Below are 16,963 nucleotides of genomic sequence, written 5' to 3' on the forward strand. Positions count from 1 at the left end.
ATATAAAAAAGTAATAACCCTGATGGAAATAATTTTACAACGATTTAAGGGATTAAGGATTTAAAGGCGATATTTGATGCCTTTGAAAGGAAAACCCAGGATTGTTCGTCATTCTGCTATTTATTATAATTTAATTCTTTCAATGCTTAATAATCTTAAATTAAGTTGTGCTTGTTCGACATATCAACTAAGGTAAATTGAGATCAAAAAAAGTTTAACGTTCCGATACGAAATTCCTAGCGTTGGTCTCGGTAGCATTATTTTGCCGCGTGATCATAAGATACTCCTCGGTGATTTCCTCGGGCTGGATCTTATTAAAATACATCTCCCGATCCTTGTGTATATAATATGTATCATCGAAGTTAAAATGCAATCCCAGCACTATATTTAATGCAGAGGTATCGTACGCGTGACAGCCGGAGTATCGATACTGTGGCTTTTTATTGAACCTACAGCCCGCTGACTGTGCACCTACGAAAATTTAGTTAAGAAAGCTTAACATTTAGAAAACCAATAAAAAAATTGATATGTTCCCACTGAGAAAAATTATAGAATTATATGAATGCATAAATCAAAAGTATTTACCAATAGGGGAAATACAATCTCTTGTCAATGCACACTGGACCCAAGGTAGCATTACACTTTCCCTAATGTTTTTAAAATTACTAATTACTAAGTATGATGCTCTAATCAGTGGGAGAAAGAAAAAGCTCTCAGCGGAGGCATGAAAGTATTCGTACATCTTTGGATGCGTTAGGGAACTAATGGCGTGCCTTGTAGGCCAAGTCAAGATTCCAGATTTTGGACAAAGATATTTCGAAATGTCTGAGGAATTCAGACGCACATTTGAGTCCATATAGATAATACTACCTAGCGTATTTAAAGCTGTCTGTGATACAAAAGCATGATTTAATCAATACAATTCTTTTGGAAAACTATAAAGGCGTTGTAGAAATTGTTACTCACTTGAATAACTAAAGGTCTATAAACATGCAGTGTGTCGTCTTCGACGTGAGCAGGAAATGGGCTTAGATCAAAGTGAATCACATTACATCTTGTAGAATTACAAGCAAGTCTAATATTTTGTAAGGAATCTTCATTCAAACCGACACTATAAATCACAATACTATTATTTGGCAAAAAATGGCTGATGTTTCTAACAAAGCCATAAATATATTGCTCGTTTCCAGGCCTTACGAGTGACACAACCGTCACATTCTGAGGCTTGAGACTGATTGGTGTAGTGCTTGTCTGACCATCCAGACCAAGCAATGCAAGATATTTGGAATCTGTCACCAGACGTTTCTCCTCAACGTCTTTCAAATTTTCCTTAAAACGATATCTTACAGTTAATGCGATAAAAATGAAAAAGTGGCTAATCTGTCAAACAATATATTTACCTGGAAGTTCCGTAATTGTTTGTGAGTCTCCGTCACTAGAGTCTGAATGGAAGGTCGTTGATTGCTGAAAGCAATGAAAACGATGCTGCTTCCTGCTATGCAGATCAGCAACAATAGCAGGCCCTTGATACGCATCGCTCATCGTTTAACGAGATTTAGTGGGCAACCGGAGATAGTAATACCGATTACGTTATGTCAAGAACGCCCTCTTTTAGGTTAGACTTTTCTTGCACCGTCATAATATGTCACGTTGCAAAAGATTGTGGAAACTCATAACTGATGCAAGAATAATTAATGCGTTTTATCAACCTAATGTTTACAAAATTAAAGATTAGGATCAAGGACTCCGATAACTATTTTCCGTGACTTTGACAGACGTTCTTTCCGTACAGTATTTTATTCAGCATAAAACCCGCAAACATGCAAAACTAAACAGATTAGATAGAGACGAAGTTGATGTATATACTTAGTGTCGACACTAGACACTAGACTCTATATATAAAAATAGAGAAGCAAATACGGCGTCGCAATTTCTGATTGGTAGTTCCTCCATTTGACTGAAGTAGCCATGTCGAGTCCATAGCGGAGCAGACGACATGCTGTCAGGCTCGTATCAGACAATGTATTAAAGAGAGTTTGAAGATTAAAGATTGGAATTTGACTAATAAGATCAAAAGAAGCTAAAATTTCTTTGTCTAAAGCCCATATCAAACTATGCATTTATGATTGAGATTTAAGATTGAAAATTGACCAATCAGAAGAAAGAAATTTTAGTTCCTTTTTAGTTTTCAATACGTAGTCTGATACACATAATATATAATACTTGATATTTCATACTTGCAGCTGACACTTTAATAGTTATGATTGTAAATAATTTTGATTTTAATTATACAATTTAAAATATCTAAATTAAAATTGTTTTAAGCTAAAAGCAACTAAAGTATTTTTTAATTATTTTCATTAATTATTATTCAATCATTTCTTTCTTACATATTGTCGCATAAAAAAAATTTTATTTTATTTATTTTATTATTTTTATATCTTTTGCTTCTCTTTAAATTTTATAGACAGATTTAATTAGTACAAATATTAATATAATTATTATATAATTTTAGTTAGCTTAAACAGATAAAAACATCTAGAAATTTTTAAAAACTTTTTGTAAATTAAGTTCCCAGTCAGCCACGTCTGTTCTAACAGATATTGCCAAGTGCTTGCTACAAATTATTGTCAGCAAAAAAATAACAGATTTTTCTTTTTATTATTATATTCTATTTATTATTAATATATAACATTACAACAACAATAATACTACAATACAATCATTAAAAGATTATATAACAACAATTTATTGTTAGTAATAAACTATAGCATTATAAAGTTCTAATATTTCGGATTTTGTGTCGTTATTTTTATCACCTTTTGCAGCATTCGTCAGCAATTATTGACCAGCATTCTTCTTTTTCATATCCTCTAAGCTTTTCTCAACAATCTTTTGCCATAGGTCAGGTTTATTTTTTGTATACCAATCGACTAATGAATCCATCATTTCCTTTTGCTTTTCAGTACATCTTTTGCATTTTGTTTGAAAAGCTTCGCCAGCGATTTCTGAAGTCAAAACAAAAAAAATGTGTAAAATTTATTTTAATATTATTTATAGCTCTTGTTTCCAATTAACAATTATAAATGGAATTTATCAAAATTATAATATAGTTAAAAAAGTAAAAGATTTAGTATATTTAATTGACGGATACATATAGTACTTTAATATTTCCTACAAACACACACACACACACACACACACACACACACACACACACACACACACACACACACACACACACACACACACAATGATGAAAATATGGACTTGACCTTGAGTGACCTTTTCGAGGCCAAGTCAATGTGATCGATGTTTTCTTAAATAGAACCCCCAATTTTTTATTGCATATTCTTATAGCTTATGTCAAGAGCTTTCCAAAACAATTATTGTATTATATTTTTAAATAATAGATTCTTTCTCTCTCTCTCTTTCTCTCTTCTCTCTCTCTTTGAGTAAGTTATATAGTTTTCTTTCTTAAAAAAAAATTTTTTTGTAACGTCATTACTGATGTAATATTTAAAATTTTCTGAATTTTAATATTATATAATTCTATAATTAAGTGAATTAAAATTTAATAAAGTAAAATTTATATATGTAAGATTAATTGAGAAACATTTTATTTTTTCATCGATAGTCTCACTTTATATTTAGTTTGCCAGAAACTTTTATTTATACACAATTATTGATTATTATTAAAATGCATATATAGAGATACACTTGTTAAGAAAAAATTGTTTCTATAAATTGACCAAAGAATCTAATTGTAAGAAGAAAAAGCATCAAAATACTCTGTTTATGGATATACACATACCTCTAAAAAACTTTGCATCTGCTGTTAGACATGGTTCAGTTTCCATATAACAGTTGTAATATTGGTCTCGCAGTTTATCGTTATTGAGGATATTATTTATGTCGATATGATCATACTGATCAGAATAAAGCTCTTCCGCGAAAACGCACAATAGCGCAATACCGATAAGTATCACGATGCAGTTTAACCGAGTCATTTTCGTTTACACTATCTCGTGAAAAAGATACTGAATAATCGAATCGAATGTACATCCTATTTATACGTTTTACCGAAACAAGAACTTGTTTGGATTGTTATGAGTAAGATGATAATGATGCATGAATGAGCCAATTGAATGATTGCGGAAATATTAGAAAAAAACTTAACAATAATAATTACTATCCTTCAAAGCGATATAATCCACTAAAATACAAATAACAGGCTACTTAAAGAAATTAAAGGATACAAAAAAAACGATTCCATAAACCTACATAGTAATTTATTATCATTGTACATATATATGCAGATTGTGTTTTTGTATTATAATCGGCTAAAGTTTTTACGTGCACGCAAGTAGAGATAGTCAACAATTCTTATAAATGATTAAAAATGCTTTTTAAATTCAATTTCAAATTTATGAATATATTACAATATCTTATTCTTTCTACGATTTCACGTAGGCTTTAATTTATAACTTCTTCTAAATAACACAAAATGTACAATATCGAAAATGGATATTTACTTTCTTGGAAATGTACGAATAGCATAATTTCTTGAAAAAACATTTTGATTTTGACCTATATGTGTGTGTGTGGACGTCTTTTTTAATATAATTTTTTTATATAATTTTTATTATATTTATTATAAATATATACAGGGTGTTTTCTAATAAGTGGAAGTATTGCAGTGATGGATTCAAAAATTTGAAGAATTTGAGATCTTGCTAATCTATAAACATAAACACTTTCATAAAGTTATCTGTATTGTGGTACGTTTCGTATCTTGTGCTCACAATCAGTGAAAGTAAAGTATCATATGTTAACGCTATTAACGCAACAGAGTCTACGTTTAAAGTAAAAATTATGACTTGGTCAAACAATAAAATGGCAGGCATGCATCTAATATATGGATTTTCTAATGGTAATGCAGTCAGAATTAGATGCAAAAAAGTTGAAAATATTGAAAAATAAAACAGACTATAACTCGAAAATAAGGTCATATCGGACATATGTTTATATAAACTTTTTTTCTTATTTTTGTATCTTGAATCCACCAATACTTCCCACTTATTAGGAAACACTCTATATAATTACAATTTTTTATATTTATTGTATAATTTATAATTTGTTTTTTTTTTTTTGTACTATATGTACTATAAAATATTTCCGAATTTAATTATAGATTGAAAATATTTTTAATAGATATTATCACGGATCTATGTCAGGTAAATATGTATAATATCTTGTCATGAATTATTCATGAGATGAAATATTTTTCCTGAAAAAAATCTTGCATACAAAAATGGATATTGGACTCATTAATTTTAATGGCCTTATATTTTGCAAACAAGGTCATGGCAATAACCTGAGCAATGCTCAAAAAGTTTTAGTCGCTGGTTACTTATTATAAAGTTATAAACAAACAAAATTAGTGATAGTCCAATGTTGTGGATGAGAAACAAGATCTAAAAATGTATAGTTTCTCGTGCAGAACTATCTCTGTGCAGAACGAAATTCATCTCATATCGTCCGTTATTTCGGATATAAAACAAAATCTAAAAGTGTACTGTATCCCCAAATCTTCAGTTTTTTTATCCTCTTATCAATTAATCAGACGCTAAAAATAAAAGACCTATAATAATATTGTGATATTATTGTGTTATATTATAACAATATGAAATTAGTGCTTGGATTTTTTGACGAATAGAAACGGGAAGAACGTGATACAACAGTTGAAATTATTCCAAAAGCTTCTCAGATCTTAAATTGTTTAAATCTGTATCGAGACTATAAATTGTATGTTATATAAATAACAAAATATTACACAAACCGTATCCCCAAAAAAAATATATATCCCAACACAATTCAAAAACTTGAATTAGATAAAACAACAAAAATATAATTAGATGATGTAATAAGAGAAGAAACAAAAAGAATTGGTTATTCTTATTTATCGTGATTACTATATATTTACGTTTAAATTTTTCTTATATATTTTGGTACTGTTGAATTTGCTTGACAATTAAAAATTACTTAAATAATTCAATAATATTAAATATTTCATTCGAACTGTACAAACTGCATGTTCAAATCTAAAACTCGAACATCTCTATTTAATAGTTCAAAAATCTGGATCTGTATTTGAGCTTTTCTTTAGTTTCGGGTAAAATATGTGAATCATATTATATAAGAAATACTTCTCTAGATTCTTAGACTATTAATTATATTACGTCAATATAATCATTTTTATTCGTTATTGTATAATGCTCCGATATAAAAGTTATTAAGTTGATGCTTTTATCAGAAAAACATCGTGATACTTTTGTTTTTTCTTTGTTCTCTGCCATTGAATAAGTCTTAAATTATATTTTGCAATGCAGCATTTAAAGGTATAGAATATTAAGAAGTCATAATTATTTCAATATATCATTGTAAAGCGATAAAATTCCAAGTCACGACCTCTTGATGAGATGTACATTGAGTTATATAAGTTATTAGATATACGCTGTAACAAACGTTTATTTGTTTTTTATAGAGGAAGATAATTGTAGGTTATTTTATTAATCATAGATCATAGATCATGTGTATTTGAGCTTTTCTTTAGTTTCGGGTAAAATATGTGAATCATATTATATAAGAAATACTTCTCTAGATTCTTAGACTATTAATTATATTACGTCAATATAATCATTTTTATTCGTTATTGTATAATGCTCCGATATAAAAGTTATTAAGTTGATGCTTTTATCAGAAAAACATCGTGATACTTTTGTTTTTTCTTTGTTCTCTGCCATTGAATAAGTCTTAAATTATATTTTGCAATGCAGCATTTAAAGGTATAGAATATTAAGAAGTCATAATTATTTCAATATATCATTGTAAAGCGATAAAATTCCAAGTCACGACCTCTTGATGAGATGTACATTGAGTTATATAAGTTATTAAATATACGCTGTAACAAACATTTATTTGTTTTTCATAGAGGAAGATAATTATAGGTTATTTTATTAATCATACATCATAGATAATGTGAAAATACCGATTATTGTTAACACGATATCTATCGTGAACTTATAATATTGCATTGTATATTATATAATAAGATAATGCGATAATAAGATATTGTTGATAATAAGAGAGGAAGATATAAACATTGTCATCTCAAGATATGAAACAAAACATCACATATATAGTTCATATTAATTGGTAAGTTAAAAGAATTTCCTGGAAATAAATAATTGATTCTGATAATCTCATTCTTGAAAATTATATTATTCTTATTAGCCTGATTCTCTTTTTAAATAATCTTTCTTTGCTATAGTTATTTTTATACAAAATATTATATTTTACTGTGTAAGTAATTTTTTAAAGCGATGTATATTTTAAAAGTCGGCAGGAATCACAAGCCAAATTTGTATATAATTTTTATATATTCTATGCAGTTATATTTTTATTACAATATTAATGTATTATATATGTATATTAATATACATATATATACAAAAAAAAAATTGAAGTTTCCTGGTCTGATAGGCCCTGTTTGGTTCAATGAGTAAACTCATTTTTATACACATTACTTTTGCTTTGACCAATACTCTCGCACCCGCATCACGAAAGATCAGCCGGAGCTTCCTTTCTTAAATTCGTGAGATGGTGGAGGATAATAGTACTTAAGCTACGGCACTTTCTGCCACGGGTCCAGGGACCTTCCTCAGAGCTGAATAATAAAGTCACTAGAGACTCGATTGTGGCTCCGCGGTGTTACCCCAGAAAACTTCTGATAGTTATGTTTCGGAGCAGCTATATAAAGAAAAATATACCTCGATGAGCGCTATCGAGAAACATGAAAAACTAAGAATATAACATATTCTATTTATAAAATTATATTTTATAACATCATGTTTGATTCATAAAAGATTTTTCTTCAGTAAACTAAAGTTTTTTTTGTATAATATAATATAAATTATCCAAATATAAAAGAATTTATAATTTGATTAATTATTTACAGAGCGATCGAAAGCAGAATTTAAAAATTTTTGTATTATATTATACCGTTAGAAATGTTTTATGTTGGTCGCCCTGTGAATTAATCAACAATTAAATTAATCGGAATTTGATCGAAGGTCGAATAAGCGGCCCTAATAGACACTGACGATCAGTTGTTAAAGACCGATGGATGACTTACGGAGGATTTAGCGTGACCGGAAAGAACTCGCTACGCGCTACTGTAGATAAGTAAATCTTGTCGGTAATAAAACAGTAGTTTTTGGTATAATAAAACATTTATTTTATTATTTTTGAGGCTACTTAAAAGATCTGAACATTTTCGATAATAAAACAATAGCCGGATGAGCTAAAATAATCGCATGATTTAAATAACTCATGTAATTATCTTTAAAATGTCATCAAAATGTGTTCTATTATCTCCGGGCCCACCGGTCTCACTTGATAGTCGCGAAAACTTATCCAGGGCCAGGGGTCTTTAATAATATATTTCGTCGGTCAGATAATCAGAGTACTACACATTGAAGATTGAATATCGAAATTTGACCAATCAGAACAAAGTAATTTTAGCTCCTTCTGTCCTGATTAAATTTTTCAATCTTCAATGTACTGTCTAGTGTAGGCTTTATCCATTGAGCTCTTCGCATCATTTTTTGCTCTTGCTGTCACTCGCTAAACTATCGCACGCGTTCCTCGTCCAGCTTTTCCCCTCCCTTCTCCAGCTGTCTCGGTGCAAAGTCTCGATCGTAAAATCAGCATAATTCTTGCTATTCATTCCTGAGAAACGTGCATCACGATAACCCAACATAATTAGGGCGAAGCGAGTAAATACGGCGAAATAATACTCAGGTGATCGTTAATTATTTATTTTTACAGTAGATTTGCGAGAATCCAACAGCTATAACTTGGCTGATTAACGTTGCATTTTATATAAATATAAATATTGGATTTAATATCTGAATATTGGATAATGTACATATAAAAGGATTAAATTAGTAATATTTTTTTTTTCTTTTGCAGGAAGTTTCAATAGCAATATAAAAAAATGGCATTTCGCGAGTTAGTAGAAGGAGACTGTGGAGGTCCCAGCTCGTTAATGCGCCTTACATCACATTATGTACAAGATCATGGTTTTAAAGAGGAAGGAATTCACCAGCCATTTAGTCCAGCTGAGACTTTTCAAACACAAGATGCGGATCGGTTAGTTCAACAATTCTTAGAAGAACCTGCTTGTCCACAAACGTTTCGGATGGACAATTTACTACAAGAAATGAGAGAAATTGATCAAAATATTCATCCCCCGAGAGCAGCACCTGGAGTCGTCAAAGAATTAAGTGATCTAAACACAGCTTGGGAAAATCTATGTTTTAAAACTGATAAGCAATTTGAAGTAATTTCATAAAACATTATTTATTGCTACATACAGTTATAGAACTTTCTAGTATTAAAAATATTTAATTATCATAATAATATATAGGAACTTCATGTGGATAATATATGGAATACATCTTTAATACAACAACACACTCAGGAAGAAAACACACAGTTTCTTGAAACTCATAAACTTGGTCTAGATTCAAAATGGATGGAAGAATATTTAGAACATAGCATAAACAGTGCACAAGATAATGTTGATAAAGACAATGAAGCTCAAATCATAAAAGATGAAGATCCGAATTATGCATATTCAAGGTTTATGAAATTTATGAAACAAGAAGGTGATATTCCAATAGAAAGCACTCGAACAGAAACAGCTAATTTGGATGATCCAATTGAAGAATGGATAGAGCAATATCATGCAGATCAACAAAAAACAAAAGATAGTTCAATTAATAACATTAATTATGACAGTACAGTCTTGAACAAAGTAGAAGAAGAATTAGAAGCTGCGGGTACATGGATAGACGAATTTGTAAAGGAAAATCCATCCTCAGGTATTCTTAGCTTCTCTTTGGAAATACGTATTTTGTATATATATTATAATTAACATAAAAGTGATTGATACATTTTAGAACACATACATCCAAAGTCATTATGGAAACAGTTTCAAGACGAATGGGATAAAGTATCTGCAGATGGGCTCTCCTCTACACATCCATGGGTATCAGAGTTTGACACATATTACGATCCATTTAACAAGGAATATGAATTTTGTGAAACAAATCCTATGAAGGATTTACCAAATGCATTGGCAGAAGGCAAGAAACGATTAGAAGCGGGAGATTTACCAAGTGCTGTACTCTGTTTTGAAGCAGCTGTTCAACAGGATGAAAATAATGTTGAAGCGTGGCTACTCCTTGGTAAAACACAAGCTGAAAACGAGCAAGATCCTTTGGCTATCTCCGCTTTAAATCGTTGTCTGTGCTTGGAACCATGTAACAATGTTGCTCTCATGGCATTAGCAGCTTCTTATGCAAATGAATCCTATCAGAAGCAAGCTTGCCTAACATTGAAGGAGTGGTTACTAAAGAATGAAAAATATAAACATCTATCAGTTCCAGAGTCTGATCTTACAAGAGAAGAACATCCGACTTTCAGTGTATCCACCTTATTATATGAGTAAGTTAAAAATAAGTTTTAATGCTGAGAAATTATTTTTAACATAATACTTTGTTGTAGTAAAGTATATGATGAAGTGAAAGATTTATATATTCAAGCAGCAAGAATGAATCCCCGAGATGAAATTGATCCGGATATACAATGTGGACTAGGTATACTGTTTAATTTGTCGAGTGATTACAACAAAGCTGTGGATTGTTTCCAAGCAGCATTGCAAGTACGCCCTGATGTAAGTGTAACATATTTCCATTTTGATGGGTTGGGCTAATCAGTATATTTAATAACTGTACATTTCCAAAAGGATTCCAGATTATGGAATAGATTGGGTGCCACTCTCGCTAATGGCCAGCGATCGGCAGAAGCTGTAAACGCGTATCATCGTGCCTTAGAGCTATCGCCCGGATTTATTCGAGCACGTTACAATCTTGGCATATCTTGTGTTAATCTGGGAGTATATAAGTAAGTATAGACTTTTCAAAATATATTTTTGAAATATAAAGAGAAAGAGAATAGCAATGTCTCATATCAATGAAATCATATGATATAGAGAAGCAGGTGAGCACCTCTTGACAGCATTAAATCAACAAGCTGCAGGAAGAGGCCCACAGGCCAGCAATGTATCTCCTAAAGCAATGTCAAACACAATATGGTCCACGTTAAGATTAGTTATATCATTGATGCATAAATATGAATTGATGGAAGCTGTAGAAAACAGGTAATTTATGGTCTTTCCATTTCTTACAGTTAGTATAAACTACAAGAAAGGTTTTATAATGATAATTTATGCTCGAAACGTTATGTTATTCTCCTTTTGTTCCAGAGATCTATCCAAGTTAAATAAGGAATTTGAAATCATATAAATGGATGCAGCTATATAATGAATTCCACAATATGATTCATTTTTTATATAAATTATTTCGTGCACAGGTAAGAAGTGAAAAAAAATTTTTTTCCATTATACTTTAGCAAAATATATAATTAGCAGAAATAAAATGTAGAATATTTTAAATAATTAAGAACAAAAGATATACAAATATACAATACATTGAACTTTTTTTTACATACTGATTCTTTGACCAATTTAAAATAAATATATTCATTTTAGTTTAGCTTTTAAAATATAATTGAAAAAAACATGTTTGATATCATGCATCTATAAAACAAAATTAGGAAAAAATAATAATTAAAATAATATAGAAATAATTCATTATTTTAACAATATAATTATGAGCATTCAATAGTATATTATGGGGCACAATTATATACACACATACATACACACAAGATAGCCTACATAAAGTGTTACAAGCTTATAAATCCACAAATATTTAATCAATCGAAAAATTGTTTAGGAGAAAATTACACATCTCCAAAGAGCTTTTTTAATCATGTAAAAATAAATTTGTCTTTGTTTCTTTTATAATACTTTTATAAAGAGAGTGGGAAGATAACTTCAGAATTTCAAATGGAATGCTCTATATTTAATAACATTTTGTAATTCTACTGGAAAAAACAAGTAAATTTTACTCATAACATTGTTTTATAAAATGTTTTTAACAAAAGTTATGAATATGTGTATGTATGTGTTTTTATGTTTATTATTATGATATATATATCAAATATTATTCTGTAATATTAACAAAAAATTGAAAAATTTTTTTATGTTAATAGGCCTAATAATGATTATTGATAATAATTATTGTTTATCCTGTTAAGGATAAAGATTGCAAACAAGATGTAAAGAAGATCTAAACAATTGCTGTATTATGTATGTATTTTTTTATCTTATAATGAATTATAAATATTATTGATCAATTTTAACATAATTAGATTTACAATAAAGAAGAAATAATTCCTAAAGGCACATCAAAGTTACATATTTTGTAACACTTAAAAATTGATTAGGTAAAACTATTTGTTAGGATCAACAGATTTGATAAAAACTATTTTAGTAAAATTCATCTTGCTAAAGACATATCTGTCCTAGAGCAGAAAGAATTTGATGATTATGAAAAATCTTGGTACAATTCTGTCTAATAGTTCTGTATAATAAATCAAATATTTATATAATTACTTCTAAATGTCATCAATTATAATATAATTACACAATAGAGTCTCCTTAAATTTGACCCCATTAATTTTGATTCCCCTCCACACGTATTTTCATAAACACTAATATCGCACTGTTTTCATATCATAATAGGTCCACTAGATGATAAAGCATCTGTGTATAGCTGTATCTTTTAAGAGCCTTGTGCACACATCTGCATTTGTGCAAGCACATGGTGATTGGACAGCTTCGCACTGTAATGAAGATATTAATTTTTCTTCTCCAAGAATTTTTGCTCCTCTCGTCTCATAGGGTCAAAATTAACGAGATTCTACTAATATATTGTATAAATTTTTTCTTCTGTAGAAGTAATGTGCTTCAAATTTCTAATTTATGTATACATTAATTTTTGTCAAATTTGAATATATTAAAATTATTGCACCTTGTTTGCTCTGGGACAAATTCTTTTTATGTCTTTAGTCATAATATAATATATCTATATAAAACACGATTCAACAATTAATTATAGACGAATTTTGGTTCTAGTATTTGTCTTCGAGTTTTTTTTTTTTTTTATAATTGATGACGATTATGCATCATTAAAAATGAGTGCATCAGCACAACTATTAACTAACGAACATTAGCTTATGTGACTGCATTGATCAGGAACATATGTCTGAAACATTTGTAGAAATAGTTAATTTGCGATTATAAGTGCACACAAAGTAGTCTTCCGTAATATAATTGCTAAAACGTGATACTGGAATTTATATTTGTAATTCCTCAATTATCACTTCTTTGTCTAGAAATTAGCTAATAAATATTTAATGAATACTCCTATCTTCACAACTTTAGAGTTGTCAAAAGTTGTTGCCCGGTTTCCATTATCAACGATTTTACGTGATCTGCATGCATTATTTGATTGCACATTTCAGTGCATCGTTGAAATGTTGCCATATCATCTTTTGGTAAGACGCGATGAAGACTTTTCATAGGTAATGTATGCGGCAGATAATTCAAGATCTCTATAAATTCGAAAAGAGATTATTTTATTATATTATTATATATACTATTCACATATTATGTATGTTTAACTTACCCTTCATGATCTGCGTGTACAAGAGCTGTAATTCCTGTTGCATTATTGAAGCGGTAATTTTATCCTGTGTTAATTTGATAAGATATTTCCATTCGGTGTCCTTTGTATATTTATCCTGAAACAGAAAGACAGTGAAATATTCTGGCAAGATTTACATTTCAATCTAGTATCATGTTTGATACAAATACCTTTGCATACTGTACTACAGCCTGTGGACAATTATCCATTAGAATTGTCGTTACTTCTTCCGTATTCTGAATACATAAAGTTTTGAGAGATAAGTTCCCATCAATGTTTTGTGTTTCAAGAAATTGCTTGACCTCGTGCAAACATTCAATTGGTAAAAATTCACACGATAATACAGATTGCAGCTTAAACAATTCTTTGGGTATAATTTTTTCGCTTTCTGATGCATTATTAAAATTCGTTAAATCTTTAAAATCGTTCATGTTTAAAATTTTCTGGTAATCTTTAGCGTATGGTGGCATTTTATTCAAATAGTTGGGTCGATACTTGGCGAACATGAAGTACTCCTTGTCGTTCTTCCCCTCATCATCTTGGGAATCAGTTTTATATATTTTTGTTTGAGTTAATTTACCTAAATACGATCGTACTAACAACTTGAACGCTTCCACGAGAGCAAAGTCCGAGCGTATCTGATTTTTATTTACGACCAACGGCCACTCGATCATTGACTTCGAGCTGAAATAATCGTGTAGATATTTCTCGAGAAAAACTTGCAACGTAGCGGCCGCATTGTGTCCGTCTCTTCCAACTCGTGACGGTAAATATTCCAGGAAAACCTGTATGATTTGATGCAATGATAATGCACCCTCGTCTTCTATTATCTGTATGAGAATATCTGCGAAAGTGGTATTCTTTATGAGCATCAAGGTACCGGCAAAGTCCGAGAAAGTGGGGATCATAGGACTCCTCTTTTTCATCGCAGTTATATCGAACAGCAATTCCCAGCGCGCCAGGATGATCTGTTTAATACATTGCACGGAAACTGGTTCCAGCATTTTCTCCGCTTGTTCCTGTTTGTCGGCCTGGATGTATAAGAGTGCCAGGGCAAGTTTGACAATGTCGTCGGTCTCGTGTGTCAGCAGAAGGTTTATTAATTTCTCAGTGGTGTACTCCCTCAGTACAGGACTGCCGAAGATCAGTTTCAATAGATCCTCTTTTTCCAACTTACAAATGATCTCTATAATATTATACCCTTGGAAGAGCGCGTCCGCCTCGGATCCGCTTTTCATTGTGAAAAGCGCTTCCGTCAAAAATGTTAAAAGTCCCGGTGCGTCCTGACTGCATTTTCTAGATAATACTTCCGAAGGCTTCAACCCAGACATCTTATAGTAGGGAATACACAAATCCCAATCCGATTCAATTTCCGATTGTATATAGTAATCCGCAAGCAACGCACAAGATTGATTATAAAGATTTTTCAATTTAAGATCGTTTTTATGCATCGTATCGTCGAATTCTTCGTTATTCAGGTCGTTGTAAGATACATCTTTCGCCAAGCGTATCAAGGTATGTGCTTCTCCCAGCAAATGTCGATAAGTACTTGGACTGGAGGATTTATGATTTTTTGCCGCATTCAAGATGTCGAAATATATGTTCTCGAGTTTAGGTAGATTTAGAGAGTACATGGTCCAAGAACTGTCAGCCTTAGCCAACAACACTATGTAAGTTTTTGTGTGCAATAGTTTTTGTATCCCTAAGAACGGCCTCAAACCGATTAGACTTACCGGTTCAGTAATACTGGGACAAGTTACTCTAACGCCGTCCATGCAATTTGAAAGTTTTGCAATATGATGAGAAAGACGTAATGTGTAGGACTCGAGACCAGCCTCGGTCAATGCATGAAGTATTGTATGCTCCAATGCTACATGATGAACAGGTGCAGTGAATGGATAAGTGGTCAGACACGTTGTATCCAGGGCATTATTGCTTGCCGCCGAAAAGTGATACAAGTATCCCTCCTGTGTAGTGCAAACGAAGCAACTCACACCCTGTAAATATCTATACTTGTCAGACTTCAACATGGATTTTTTCACGCCAGTAATGTTACATTCTCTCTTCATGTATAATGGTTTCAATACCAGACATCTAAAGATATCTAGAATTCCGTCTATCTTGACATTATTATTACCAGCGTTGATTTTCAGACATAACAAATTTTTTATTATGTAATTTTCAGACCAACCTATGTCAGGTGAGGTTGTTTTGATGAAGATTCTTATGTCTGCTGAATTTAGGACAAAGGGGCTGAGAGCGTGACCTGGTCCAGCCCTTTCTGAACTTATCAATGGCAAATTGACTGTGAATGGTTGCGAAGTGGGATCAATAATTCCATGTGTAATTAGTCTGTGCATCTCATCTTTCTCATTGCATACCAAGTGTTCCCAATCTATGTAATTCTTATTATTACTTGGCTTTGTTCTGTTGAAATCGACAATTTCTAATTTATACCATGTATTTCCTTTTATGCCTTTGTGCTTTTTATCTTTAGATTTTACATTGGTTACCACTGCCTCATTATTTTCAGATGTCATATGTTGGTAATCTTGATCTATAGACTTGTGCTTTGTATTCGTTCCTTGCAACGTCATATCTTCATTTCCAAGGCTATTACTATTTTCTACCAAAGATGAGTCTGTGGATATGGATGTCTTATCAACGGAAGAAGAATTTGTGGAAGCTAAAGAGCTAAGTTGGTCAATATCTTCATACATTGAATTTGTGAGACGAAAAACGGACAAATTTATATTATCCATAATTGCTATAAAATCTTCCACAATTTCCATATGTGTTGGTGCAAATGAAAATCCCAAGGACCATGGTCTAGGCTCAAAGTCTATGAATTTCATTTTTGATACTTGTTGCGTTTCAATCTTGAACTCGTGTAAAATAGCACTGTTTCCTGAGGCTACCAATAAATTACCAGTACTCTGACAGCAGGCGATCAATGTAGGTTGTATATTTAGAGGTAGCTCTATCATCTCCAAACTATTCAAGGGTCGATTCAAACTCGGGGTAACGCGTCCGGCAATCCTGGCTCGCATTGGCTGACTCTGGTCCTTCACCACAGCCCAATTCACATAAATTCTTACAAAATTAGAAATGACTCTATTCGCATGATTATTGCTCACAGTGTCTCTGAGATATTTTGATTCCAGTGTCACGATATAATCTCCCTTAGCGCAATGTACCATTTGATTGATCATGTCTACTGT

At 31.2% G+C, this 16,963-nt stretch overlaps 4 protein-coding genes across 6 annotated transcripts in view; 1 reads left to right on the top strand and 3 right to left on the bottom strand.

Moving 5' to 3' along the window:
* Positions 1-101: 101 nt before the first annotated feature.
* Positions 102-1,879, bottom strand: LOC115239163. The gene is made up of 4 exons (XM_029813530.1): positions 1,401-1,879; positions 967-1,329; positions 586-889; positions 102-471 (listed from the first exon to the last, which is right to left on the bottom strand). Exons 1-4 carry the CDS (start codon positions 1,533-1,535, stop codon positions 215-217), a joined length of 1,059 nt encoding a protein of 352 aa, XP_029669390.1. The 5' UTR covers positions 1,536-1,879; the 3' UTR covers positions 102-214.
* Positions 1,880-2,649: 770 nt separating this feature from the next.
* On the bottom strand, positions 2,650-4,042 carry LOC115239158 (ejaculatory bulb-specific protein 3-like). Its single transcript, XM_029813523.1, has 2 exons — positions 3,815-4,042; positions 2,650-3,008 (listed from the first exon to the last, which is right to left on the bottom strand). Exons 1-2 carry the CDS (start codon positions 4,008-4,010, stop codon positions 2,842-2,844), a joined length of 363 nt encoding a protein of 120 aa, XP_029669383.1. The 5' UTR covers positions 4,011-4,042; the 3' UTR covers positions 2,650-2,841.
* Positions 4,043-8,607: 4,565 nt separating this feature from the next.
* Positions 8,608-12,438, top strand: LOC115239174 (peroxisomal targeting signal 1 receptor). Of its 2 annotated transcripts, XR_003884601.1 has the most exons (9): positions 8,608-8,865; positions 9,037-9,406; positions 9,494-9,950; positions 10,029-10,575; positions 10,636-10,804; positions 10,877-11,034; positions 11,123-11,290; positions 11,396-11,502; positions 12,247-12,438. XR_003884601.1 is itself a non-coding variant. In XM_029813542.1 (8 exons), exons 2-8 carry the CDS (start codon positions 9,062-9,064, stop codon positions 11,433-11,435), a joined length of 1,884 nt encoding a protein of 627 aa, XP_029669402.1. In that variant the 5' UTR covers positions 8,608-8,865; positions 9,037-9,061; the 3' UTR covers positions 11,436-11,622. The 2 variants fall into 2 exon arrangements, 1 of the variants encoding a protein (XP_029669402.1); XM_029813542.1 differs by lacking the exon at positions 12,247-12,438 and having other exon boundaries at positions 11,396-11,622.
* A 747-nt stretch (positions 12,439-13,185) lies between these two features.
* The window catches only part of LOC115239173, a 5,696-nt gene continuing 1,918 nt past the window's right edge, over positions 13,186-16,963 (bottom strand). Inside the window, exons 1-4 of one of the 2 annotated variants that reach the window (XM_029813541.1) lie at positions 16,880-16,957; positions 13,913-16,807; positions 13,725-13,839; positions 13,186-13,650 (exon numbers count right to left, since the gene is read on the bottom strand). In XM_029813541.1, coding sequence (XP_029669401.1) covers positions 13,469-13,650; positions 13,725-13,839; positions 13,913-16,807; positions 16,880-16,954 — 3,267 coding nt within the window. In that variant the 5' untranslated portion in view covers positions 16,955-16,957 and the 3' untranslated portion in view covers positions 13,186-13,468. Of the gene's footprint in view, positions 13,651-13,724; positions 13,840-13,912 lie in introns of both variants that reach the window. The other variant, XM_029813540.1, reaches the window with a different exon arrangement.

The sequence above is a fragment of the Formica exsecta genome, unplaced genomic scaffold (genome assembly GCF_003651465.1).
Source record: "Formica exsecta isolate Colony F162 unplaced genomic scaffold, ASM365146v1 scaffold365, whole genome shotgun sequence".
In the NCBI taxonomy this organism is placed as follows: domain Eukaryota; kingdom Metazoa; phylum Arthropoda; class Insecta; order Hymenoptera; family Formicidae; genus Formica; species Formica exsecta.

Coding starts and splice junctions, on each gene's coding strand:
- LOC115239163 (XM_029813530.1), bottom strand. CDS start 1,535: ATGCGTATCAAGGGCCTGCTATTGTTGCTGATCTGCATAGCAGGAAGC. Junction 890..966: donor ATAGACCTTTAGTTATTCAA/GTGAGTAACAAT, acceptor TTTGTATCACAG/ACAGCTTTAAATACGCTAGG. Junction 472..585: donor AGATTGTATTTCCCCTATTG/GTAAATACTTTT, acceptor AAATTTTCGTAG/GTGCACAGTCAGCGGGCTGT.
- LOC115239158 (XM_029813523.1), bottom strand. CDS start 4,010: ATGACTCGGTTAAACTGCATCGTGATACTTATCGGTATTGCGCTATTG. Junction 3,009..3,814: donor AGATGCAAAGTTTTTTAGAG/GTATGTGTATAT, acceptor TTTTGACTTCAG/AAATCGCTGGCGAAGCTTTT.
- LOC115239174 (XM_029813542.1), top strand. CDS start 9,062: ATGGCATTTCGCGAGTTAGTAGAAGGAGACTGTGGAGGTCCCAGCTCG. Junction 10,576..10,635: donor GTATCCACCTTATTATATGA/GTAAGTTAAAAA, acceptor ACTTTGTTGTAG/TAAAGTATATGATGAAGTGA. Junction 10,805..10,876: donor CATTGCAAGTACGCCCTGAT/GTAAGTGTAACA, acceptor CATTTCCAAAAG/GATTCCAGATTATGGAATAG.